Raw genomic sequence first — 12321 nt, 5'->3', positions numbered from 1 at the left:
AGGGCAGTACCAGTGATGTTGACAGAGGATTCAAGGCGGGACAGAAGAATGGAGTGATTAATGGTGTCAAAAGCTGCAGTAAGATCAAGGAGGACGAGAATATTAATTTGTCAAGAGTCTGAGGAAAGAAGAAGGTCATTTGTGACTCTGAGGAGGGCTGACTCAGTGCTGTGCTGGGGGCGGAAACCAGACTGAAATGATTCAAATAGATTATTGGAATTTAGGTGATCTTTGAGCTGTGAGGCAACAACACGTTCCAGTATTTTCGACAGAAATGGAAGATTGGAAATGGGCCGAAAGTTACTCATAATGTTAGAGTCAAGTCCAGGTTTTTTAAGTATGGGAGTAACAGCAGCCAATTTGAGTGATTGAGGGACTGAGCCAGAACTAAGAGAGGAATTGATTATCTCTGTGATAAGTGATGAGATAACTGGAAAACAACCCTTAACAAGTTTTGATGGAGCAGGATCCAAAACACAAGTGGAGCTTCGCATCCCTGTTAAGATCTCAGATAGGTCCAAATGAGACACAGGTGAGAACTGAGACAGAGGCTGGGTAATAAATTGAGATGAGATAGGCGGAGAAACAGAGATGACAGGGGAAACTGTCAGAAAATTGTGGATATTCTCAACTTTTGTTTGAAAAAATGAGAGGTAAGAGTTACACTTGTCAACTGTAAAGGAATTGGTAGTATTGTCAACTGGTTTGAGAAGTTTATTTATTGTGGAAAAGAGAGTCTTAGGATTTGTTGATCCAGCATGTATGAGTTCGGAATAGTAAGTGGATCGGGCTGCCGTAAGAGCGTCTTTGTAATGTTGAAGATAATCAGAATAAATCTGATAATGTACTGTTAGACCGGTTTTCTTATAAAGTCTTTCAAGCTGGCGTTTACGGGATTTCATTTGGTGAAGCTCAATTGTGTACCATGGTGCGGAATGACTAAATGAAACAAATTTGGTTCTCAAAGGAGCCAGCTCATCAAGACATGAGGCGAGTATGTCATTATAGTAATCGACAAGGTCAGATGAATTACTAGACAGTACAGGACAGACAGACATATTTTTAACAAGAGAATCTGAGAAAGCAGAGGGAGAGATATATTGAAGATTCCTGAAGGATATTTTACGTTTAGCTCTAGTGATGGGCCTAGTGACCTCAATGTCCATGATGATTGTCAAATGATCAGAGACAGTAAGGTCATGGCTGGACGGCTGATGAACTAGGACACCAGTAGAGCAGACAAGGTCAAGAGTATGACCTTTTTTATGAGTTGGAAAATGTATATGTTGTGTGAAATTAAAACACTGTAACAATTCCAAAAATTCCCTGGCAAATTTACAGTTGTTGTCATCAATATGGATGTTAAAATCACCCATAAGCAGTACAGAGGATGAAAGGGCACTAAGCTGGGTTAAAAAATCTGAAAAATCAGAGAGAAAGGAAGCGTTTGGCTTTGGCGGACGATAAACCACAGCAGTGACCAGAGGAGTAGGCCCTGACAACTTGAAAGCCAGGTGTTCAAAAGAAAGAGCAGCAGGAAAAGACAAAGTGGTTATTTTAATATCATCCCTATAGACTGCAGCAACACCACCACCTCGCCCTTCCATACGAGGTTCATCAATATACGAGTATCCCATTGGCGTGGTCTGATTTAACATAAAATAATCCAAGGGTTTATGCCAAGTTTCAGTGAGACAGAAAAAGTCTAGTTCACTGTCAGATATAAATTCACTGAGTACAGTACTTTTTGTGTTGAGTGAACGAACATTAAGCAATGCCATTTTCAAGTGGTATTGTTGTGTAGTTGGCTGTGAGGAACGAGGAAGAGAACGGAGATTTGCTAAGTCCACTCCGCGTTTCCCATCCCACTCCGTGGACAGCGTTGTCATGGAGACTACACCGCTACTGGTGTGCAAGGCAGCAGCGCTCTGATGACGTGTTTGCGGAGCGACAGTGCGCACGGCTGACCAGAAGGATGGAATAGCGTTACCGTTTCGAAGATAAACAAGCTTTCTCCGGGAGCCCCTGTGAATATAACGAGGCCGGCGAAGGAGTCCAAGCTGTTTGATGACTGAAATACACGATGGAGTAGTGCAGTTGTTGAACTTCCTCAGCTGGTCAACGGAATAGTTCAACATCGTGCCGATCCCAGGAAAACTCATCCACCGTTCACCACCGGCCGCAGACGCGATGTACAGTAGAAAGAACAAAAAGTATCAAAAGCACAAATAAAAGTATCAAAAGTAACATAAAAGAAATAGATCCACAAGGTGTGTAAAAAGATGAAAACGAAAAACGATAAAAATACAATAAAATACGGTAAAATACGGTAACGGTAGCGGCAGCCAAATGCGCCAGCGTCCACCATCACCATGGCCCATACATGTTTCAGTCTTTATATAAAACAGAACAGTATATTAACTTCAGGTTGATCATTCTAAAATAATGTTTTAAATTTACAGTATTTGATGTTTGGACTGCAGATTTTTAAAAATAAGCATATTTATTGGTACCTGAACATGTTCTGTCTGTTCTCTGTATAAGATCATTTGAACAGAATTATCAAATGACAAAATCATTTGGAATTCATTCAATTTTATACTGAAATTAAACTGACAAATGTGCCTGTCCAGAGAAATCCAGCTCTGATTAACTATTGTGAGTAAATTGTAAACAAACAGAAACATGGACAAAACATCAGAATTATTAAAATTGTGTCTGTTTTCTCTGTTTCAATGTACTGCGTATTGGAATTAATTTCTAAAAAATGAGCTTTTTGCAACACTACAAACTACCCATTTTTTCACATGCTTCCTTTTACGATGATAAACGATACTGATATTGTCATTTCCTCATCATTTAAGGAAAGTTCCCCATGATGCAGTGCTCGTCTCGTATCACGCACACATCCACTATCCATTTCTCCTCTATTCTTCGTCTTCCTAATCTCACTTCTCTCGCTGTCATCCAGGCATGAACCTGAAGAACCCAGAATACATTGATCGAGACTTTAAAGAGGCACCAAAGTTCACACAGCCACTCATCAACATATGTGCCATCGCCGGCTACAACACAACCCTCAACTGCAGCGTCCGCGCCAACCCAAGGGTACATGAAGATATGATTAATGTTGTTCTTGTCATGCCAGCATTCAGGTGTAAAAACATAAAACAAATTGTGTGTGAGTGTTTGCAGGGCCACATTATGCCACAAGTATATAAAGTGTATGCAAGTGTATAAAGTGTCTAAAAGTAAAATCTTGACAAAAATGTTAATGACACAACTGAACAACACTTTAGTTGAATAAATTAGTATCATACTTCATTTTAAGCAGTTCATTTAATACAGACATGAATACTTCCTGACTTTTTATTAACACTGATATGGAGGATGACATTTAAAATAGTGAGCTATAAAACAACGTTAACAATTGTTAAAACAGATCACATCATGAGGTGAATGATGAAAATCATTGATATAGTTATATAAAAACTCTTAAAAATTAAGTACTTCTTTTTTGTGAGATGAAAAATTCATCATGAGGGCAGTAATGTCAGGTGCTCTTGCAGTTCATTTGCACTGATATTGAAATCCCAGTTTTGGTTGAAAGCTGGTCAACTATGTGGCTGTAACAGCCTCCACTCCACAAAGAAGCTTTTAAGACAATATTTTGGTGTGTATGTGGACATTTGTGCCCATTCAGCCAGTAGAGCATTTATGAGTGCAGGCACTGATGATGAACAAAAGTTCCCTCACACCAAACTTGTCAATTCATGTCTTTATGGAGCTTGCTTTATTTTGTATAATTGATTTTATACATTTGTTAGCAATGGGTGTGGCTAAACACCAGAATTAAGTAATAATATATAAATAATATAATAAAATAATTATATTTTATAAATATAAAATCATGTAATATCATATAAATATAATTTAGTATGATCTATTATAAAATATAATCACCGGGTCTTTCATTACGAATACCTACCTGATACATATAAATTTATTGATTTGTTTATTAGCTACACAAACACTTCCTAACTGTAGCTCATCCGTGCTCTATACACTTTGTCACTCCCTGTACCACATCAATTGATCAAAAGAGACCCCATAATACCCCCACTGACAAGATAATGTTTAAGTGGTGGACCATTCTTAGCATTGCAATGACACTAACGGCATGATAATGTGTTCGGTTCTAGTATGAGTTTACAAGGTGCAGAACTGTTGTTCATCCAGCACCCAAATAACATCTGGTCATCCTATGTGGTTCACTTTTAATTGATACCATGCAGTACAATGCAGTGACAAAGATTGCCCACAGTACAGTATATTCTTCTGTATGGTAGACAAACATTTACATATCAAATAAGTGTGTATATTAGAGTGTTTTTATTATTGACATGTGTCTTCATAGGTATTATAATGTCTGTTGTTTAACTTTAGGCTTATGTGACTTTTGCCACTGGTACTTATGTAACTAGCTAGTGAGCTACAGTTTCAGGATCTGATTTTGTGCTCTCAGTCCAGCATGTCATGGTGGGTTAATTACCATGGTTCACTAAACATGCAAATAGATGCACTTAAAAATAAGATTAGTTAAACAAAATCTGTTACGATGCACAGTCAATAAAACCAATTAGGTTGTTTTAATTTATGCTGTGTTCATAGATTTGCCCTTCATGAATTGCTGATCCAGATTAATCATGTCTGAGCACTGTGGATCATACATGATTGTGTTGGACCAGCCAGTCACGGCTGTCTGGACTTTTAGGAAAATCCTTGTCTCTTTATTTTATGGCTTTACACCTGTCTTGTGGCTCAGACTTTTCCAGGAAGCTTACAAACACCTGCTGGCTATTGTCATGTCCACATGCATACAAACACTTGATATGGCTCTGTCACTGCAGTGTTACAATAAGCATTTATCCAGCTATGTTATTGCATTTAAAGTTACAGTACAAACTTTCACAGTTTGTTTTCTGCATTTCTACTTTGCAAAAGTTCTCCTCTGCATGAAACCTGATCAGAATAATGCTGGTGTTATGGTGGGTCTTCCTTTTTAACGTCTAAACATCTGTGTAACCTAGCCCAAGGTGATCTGGATGAAGAATAAAATCATTATTGTTGATGACCCACGCTACCGTATGTTCAGTAACCAGGGCGTGTGTTCACTGGAGATTCGGAAGCCCAGCCCATTTGATGGAGGTGTGTACACCTGCAAGGCCGTGAATGATCTTGGGGATGCCCAGGTGGAATGTAAACTAGAAGTCAAAGGTAAGTGTGTGCTGTAGGAGGAATTAGGAAATTGCTTTATCATATTATCATTCTACCATCGGATATTAGCTCAAAATACATTGTAGCTCAGCAAAAGCAGCATTAACCAGCAGGTTCCAATTTTAGTGTACGTGGGTCGTCTTTAATCATCTTTAATTTATACCTTTAGCAGTTAATTATTTAACCTTTAATATTTCATACGATTTAATTTTCTTCACTTTAAAAAAAAAATATGTCACTGGTGTAATAAACCAAGCAGGACAAACATTGGTACCTTGTAACTCAACGTCCCCTAAACTCAAAATCTTTAAAACTCAGTGCCCTTGGTCGAGAAATTTGTACCCTTACCCTTAATTTGTACTTAAACTCAACGTTTACCTTAAACTCAACGTGTTCAGTTTGTTTTTAAAACATGTATTTATTTCATTTCAAATTAACGATGAACAGTCGCTTTGTTCAGCGCTCAAATTGACCGGTGCGGTAATACGTCATCAAAGTGCGAATATGAGACGAAACTGCATTTGTGTGGAATAACCATCAGATCCATTCTGAAAGCTTCTACATCTTTTTTTAGCTGGATTTTCGTCACTTTCAAACTTGTGTTACAGCTCTGGGTTCTGAGAAATTGTAAGAATCAGCTTTTTATTTCAGTGTTTTTATATTACACTTGTGTTATTTTCAGTGTATAAGTGTCAAAAACAAGCCCATTATTTTACATAAGCCTAAAATATATGCAGTTCCACAGGACCATGGAACGCATTAACAGGTTTCCCATACATCCTTTTGGGAAAAAATACCTTAAACTCAACGCCAGTCCCAGAACCAGTTGACGTTGAGTTTCAAGGTACCACTGTATATTCATTTATTTATTACAGCTCACATAATGGTTAGTAAGTAAAATTATTTATGTGTAAGACCATTTATATACAACACACACTATAGATATAGACATATTTACTGCTAAACATTTGTGTTCCTGTGACATCACTGACCAAATGTTTTATATAAAAATGTAAATTTATCATTGTAATTTTTTATGATACCATAGTGATGCCTCATTAAGTAATGACATTGAATATATAACTTCATTCTGCAGTTATAGTAATTGACCAGTCGATTAGGTTTGGTTGCAGGATAGGCTATCGTATAGTAGTAACAACTGCAAAAAGGAACACAACTTATCAAAATGAAACATTATTTATTTCAATATTGCACTTTCTTATTATTGTTATTGATCTAAAACCATATACAAATACTAAACGGCAAATCATTCTAAAAGCATTTGAAACCTATGAACTCATTGGACACACCCTGCAACCCCATGCAGAAAATGACCCACATTTTTATAACACCTCGAGGTGTCATTACCATGACACAACTTCTCTGATATCATAAAGTAAAAATAACTGCTGCTCTTCTCTTTTACATATAGCAAAGCTGCCCTGTCTATTGGTGTATACATCTTAATTTTTTAATTAGTTGCCTTGGTAGAAAAGATTCAAATATCTTCTTCATGAGATAAGATCTGTTGCCTGTTACTTCATTTCATATACGAAATATGTGTTTTATTTTCATACAACAACAATCCCTATTAATAAATACGTCCCCCATAATTCATGTGAGTTATAGAACTGTGTCCTACATTCTTACATCACCTTTTCATCTTTGGGTGATAAAGATGTTCTCCTGTAATATGTGTCATAATCCTCTTCATCATGTTAAAGCTATAATGACTAAGTCAGCAATGCCATCTGACACACACATAACTCCCTCACATAAATCACTGGTTTTAACCCCTCTTCTCTTCTCTCCCCAGTCATCACTCAGGAATAGTGAATGTGTTATTCCCATCTAAGGTAAGCTTTCATATGGTTTCGGGCATATGAAGCTTATTTATGTCATTCATTCTGCAGCTCTTGCTAATCCTGCTTTAAGTAAGGTCATTCATTTGGCATAATGTTTTATGTGACCAAATTATTGGTAAGAATTCTAGTAGGATCATTTTTGTTTATTGGAATATGTAAACTTGCTGTGTGTGTCCATGCTGCATGCTTTCTTATTACAAAGTGCTGACTGTAGTAGGCTGATGTCTGTCTCTCTGTAATCACCTGGGAACCAGAGTATGTCCACTGCAGATTTGCCAATATTAATTTTGTGTGTGTCAATCTTATGTTCTTCATAACTGTGCCTGTTGCATCATGTAACTCGTGAGTAACCTTCTCCTGACTAAAATGGAACAGTATGACTGCAATCACTTGAAGGATGTTATTAAACATCACATTTAGCACGTCTGACCAAATCAGAAAGCACCCATAACAAGCTTAAGAAGCTCAAAAATCTAGATTAGACTTGAGCTGGGCTATGAGGAACACACCTTAAACCCCACACAAACATGTAGAGAAAATGCCAAGGTGCCCTCACAGACACTGCACTGAGGCTAGGTTTGAACCCAGGTCCTTGGTCCTGTGCCATTACCTTCTGTGCCACCAAGCCAGCCAGTTAAAAAATCACAAAAACTATAACTAACATGTTATACATTTACTGATACAGTCAATGTATTTTAGCTTTCTTTAGTGACCACAGTTGTTTGGCTGCTTTGGCCAATATATTGTTGATGACAGCTTCTGTTGCATACATTTTAACGACAGGCTGTTGTCATCTATTTAACATATTGCATTGTATGTATCATATTGCAATATAATGCTTGGTTGAGTGTGAACAGTGTCACACATGTTTCAGATGTTATTTTAGTATATTATAAATTGGTCTAGTTTTTTGGTGGTTCTTGGTTCTTGTATACACAACTGACCTCTTTTATAAGATTGAACCATCAAATGAATAATTTAAGTTGCTCTATTTGTATGTTTAGCCAAGAAAATTGTCCACATTTTTTAGAAAACTTACAAAAGAACTTGATAGAACAAAATAGCTATTTTTGTTCCAGTCAGAGGAAAATAATAGTTGCAGAAATCCTAAAAAGCCCAAGGGACTGTTGAAAGTGCCACTGATTTGACTGGGCACTCTACAAACACAATGACCTGTATCCAGGGGAAAGAAAACCAAATACCACATTGACTTTTACTGTCTGGTCAAGGCGCCTGCACTAACAGTGGAAAAATACTATAGCATGTTTCTCTGTGCATGTTATATAGTAAAAAAGAAGGTCAATGGCTTCACACATTTCTAAATCTTAGTCTGTGGTCCATTCTTCTTATATCTTAAACTGTTTATAGGTTCATTCTTTGTATTTACAGTTAAAGTTCAGATCCTTTTTAATTACATCTGGACCAGTAATAACCAGTAACAACACAGTACACATTTATATTCTGCTGACCTTTAGCTGGTTCCAGTTACAGTTATATATGTTGGTTACAGTTACAGTTACAGTAACATGACACTATTGCGTATACTTCTGTTATTTTTGTCGTAATATAAAAATAACTGCTGCTCCTGATTTTCAAACACCATAGCCACTCCGTTTCTACTTGCACTAGTCACTTGCACTAGTAACAAATTCATCTGTCAACATTAACAAAGGTTTAAAAACACATCAATGTATTTAATTCAACTTTACTGTCATTTTACCAATACAGGGTTGTACAGTACATCGAAATGCTGTCAGGCTACTTCTCTGGTGCAGCAATTAAAAAAAAAGAAATATAAAATATAAAACACAACAGTGCAAAGACAATAGACAAAAAAATCAAGACAAAGGAGCATAGACAGTTAATACAGAATATGAAGGTCAGAGAGGTAGTATTAAAGTGTACACTAAATTACAACTAAATATGTAGTCAGAGTGACTGCAGCTTAGGTGTTTTGCGTGCATTGATTGCTAGTGTACAATATGTTAAGGTGAACCAGGTGAAATGTGCAAATGTAGTTCATATTTCTTGGTTAAATACTTAAGCCTGAGCTATGTATGTACAAACCGAAATTCAATCCATTTCCAGATTTGTTTAAATCAAATTGCTAATTTGCAGGCATTAGTGCATATAGTACAGTATATATATGTCTACTTACAACTTTAGCATTTGTGAGGTGCTTTTGTACTGATCTGTCCTGTCCTTATGTTGTTTTTTAGGTCTCTGCATCACAAATCCACACTCTTAAAAATTAAGGTTCCTAAATGGTTCATTGTTAGGATTTAGAAAGCAAATTAATTATGTAAAATGTTTATTTGCAATAGATTCTTTATTTTTAATAAAGATTCTTCGCATTCACTTATCTCATTTTACAATCACTGAATGTAATTAAACATGTCCAGTAAAATGTAAATAAATGCAAACTTAGTAAGGGAGATTTTATCACAAAAACTAATACCACAATTTATTAAGCAAATTGTGAACTAATAAACAAACAGAAATATATATTTAATGTTTATTTGTCTTGACTATCCTCATATATATTAATTAAATATTGTATATATTATAATGTGCTCCGGTGGCACAGCCCACTACTAATCCCAAGCAGTGCAACTGGCCAGTTTGGCCATCTATGTACAGACATGATTGGGTGTCTTTTAGGGATGGCTGAGGCCCTGAGTTGTATTGGCATGTTGCCTGGGGTGTGCTATTGCATTGCGCCCAGTAATTATGGGGAAGCCAGAACTGCCGCAACCCTTACTAGGATAAAGTGTTGGTAAAACCTAAAATGAAATTAAATAGAAAAAAATACATGAATATACATTAGAGTACATCCAGTTCATGTTATTAAGAATATAAATATACTGCAGGAAGTTTATACTATAGTTATTAAATATATTAAAGTTTATATGTATTATAAAGTTTAGAAACAAAATTATACCGCACATAAAGTACTATTGGTTTGCTTTAAGAACCCATTCTGGTTCCTATTTTTAGTGTGTGTAAGTGTACTGCTTTGAAATGTGGATAGTGTCCTTTCTTTTCCTACTGACTTGATACCTGCTTTATCCTCCTATTCACTTCATTTGTTTCTCTTCTCAGGAGGATTTACGTTCTTTCAGCTGATGAAGCGTGGCGTTCCCCTGCATCTCATTAATAAGTACATTACCGACACAAAGCCCCCCGAGTCTGAGAAGAAGGGTTCTGACTGATGAGTGATTTGCCCAAAGCTTTTCCAGTAATCCCTGTTGCTAGAGCTCATCATTCATGTGTGAACAGTCTTTGGCATGGCATGCAGTGTTCAGACATGAACCTATAGTTCCCATAGAAAAGCCTGCTCATAGGCTACTGTATGACAGGCTGCTTTACCCTTCATATTGATGAGTAAATAAACAAGATGAATCCCAGAGTTGGTTAAAAAAATATATGAAACAATTTTGGTAATGAATTCAGTGTATAAAATAGGCCTGTGGGTTGCCAATGGCGTTTGTTGTTCTTTTTTGTTTTACTTTCTTAGCTTTCCCTATTGTAATGTAACAAAGCCATTTTCTTGCAAGTTTGTAGCAGAAACAATATTATCTCTGATATGCAAGATGTTACATCATTTACATACAAAGTATTAACCTTTTAATCCAATAGAGCTGGTGAAGATGAACTACTTGTCTTATGTAGCAATGCTTTATTTAGCATGGTTGAGTTGATTAAATGTCAGTAAAAAAAATAAAATAAACGTATAGTAAGTGTTTTTAAACGATCTTGATCTTTTGTTGTTTTTGCATTGCACCCAATAAGATAGGTATTTGTTAAACTTTAAAGAATGTCTATCAGTCATTTTACCTGACACTAAGCATCAGAGTGAAAAGGTGGGGCATCTAAATTTTAGTTGATTACACAGGGACTGCACCTCACAGAAAGAACAATCTTGGTTTGATTTCCCAGCATGTTCTCCCCGTGTCTGTGAGGATTTTCTTCCGGGTGTTCTGTTTCCTCACACAAGTCCAAAGACATGCAGTCAGGCCAATTGGAGCTAAGTGTGAGTGTGTCTGAATGTGTGTGTGTCTGCCCTGTGATGGACTGGCAACCTGCTTTTCACCAAATGAATTAGACACACCGCAACCCTGACCAGGATAAAGCAGTGGTAAAACAGACAACAAATGAATTAATGAAATTTCACACACAGTTATTTACTACCTATGGTAATAGAGCACTGAAACAAAGTTTTTTGCTCTCAGTAACTTAGGTCACTCTTTATTTTTGCAATCAAGTAAAAAATGCAGTGTTTCTTACATTTACCTTAACCTTTACTTCACTGCAGACAGTATGAGGCCAAGATATTTCATATTTTGTCTGGTTAACTTCATTTCATTTGTTAATATACACTCATTCTTTTATTTCAGGCCTGAAACTTATTCCAAAAAAGAGTTGGGACAAGGGAAATTTAGGGCTAGCAATGAGGTTAGAAAAGCTAAATAATTATGTGATGTTCACAAGTTATTGTAAACATGATTTGGAGCAAAAGCAGCATCCAGGAAAGAGGAGCAAAAATTAGCAGAGGACCTAATCTCATTTGTCAACAAATGTGTAAGAAAGTTAATAAACTGTTTAAAAACAATGTTCCTTAAAGAATGATTGAAAGGGATTTGCATATTTCTCCCTCTACTATACATAATATTATTAAATAATTAAAGGTATCTGAAAGAATTTCAGAGTGTAAAGGGCAAGGGCGTTCGCCTAAGCTGTACACCCCCTAATCTCTGATCTCTTAGACGACTCTGCGTCAGGGACCGTCATTCATCGATAGCTGATATAACCACAAGGGCAAGAGATTACTTTGGCAAACCTTTGTCAAGCACATTCATAAATGCCACTTCAAACTTTAATGTGCAGAAAAGAAGCCTTATGTTAACCATGTCCAGAAGGCTTTGAGTTCTCTGGGCTCTGAGACATCTGTAATGGACCATCACATAGTGGTCGGACAAATCAGTATTCCAGGTGTTTTTTTGGAAGAAATGGATGCCAAAAAAGGACCATTCAAGTCCAAAAGCCAGGGTCTGTCATGGTAATTTACACTTCTGTTATGGCAGCATTAATGAGGAAAAGTACACTAAGCTGTACAGTACTGTAGTTGAGAACCTGTGCTGCACTCTCCTGTACTGTGTGTTTGATTTTCCCGGCTCAG

The 12321-nt window shown here is 36.6% G+C and overlaps 1 protein-coding gene across 2 annotated transcripts in view; it reads left to right on the top strand.

The window, feature by feature from the left end:
- mybpc1 (myosin binding protein C1) overlaps positions 1-10896 on the top strand; it is a 54865-nt gene extending 43969 nt beyond the window's left edge. For both annotated transcript variants that reach the window (XM_062994144.1, XM_062994152.1), the window contains exons 26-29: positions 2972-3108; positions 5091-5277; positions 7094-7133; positions 10245-10896. In XM_062994144.1, coding sequence (XP_062850214.1) covers positions 2972-3108; positions 5091-5277; positions 7094-7110 — 341 coding nt within the window. In that variant the 3' untranslated portion in view covers positions 7111-7133; positions 10245-10896. The remainder of the gene's footprint in view (positions 1-2971; positions 3109-5090; positions 5278-7093; positions 7134-10244) is intronic.
- Positions 10897-12321: the final 1425 nt, after the last annotated feature.

Source organism: Trichomycterus rosablanca, chromosome 1 (genome assembly GCF_030014385.1).
Source record: "Trichomycterus rosablanca isolate fTriRos1 chromosome 1, fTriRos1.hap1, whole genome shotgun sequence".
In the NCBI taxonomy this organism is placed as follows: domain Eukaryota; kingdom Metazoa; phylum Chordata; class Actinopteri; order Siluriformes; family Trichomycteridae; genus Trichomycterus; species Trichomycterus rosablanca.
The sequence above is the reverse complement of the archived record's forward strand: the minus strand, read 5'-3'. Positions and strand labels throughout refer to the sequence as shown.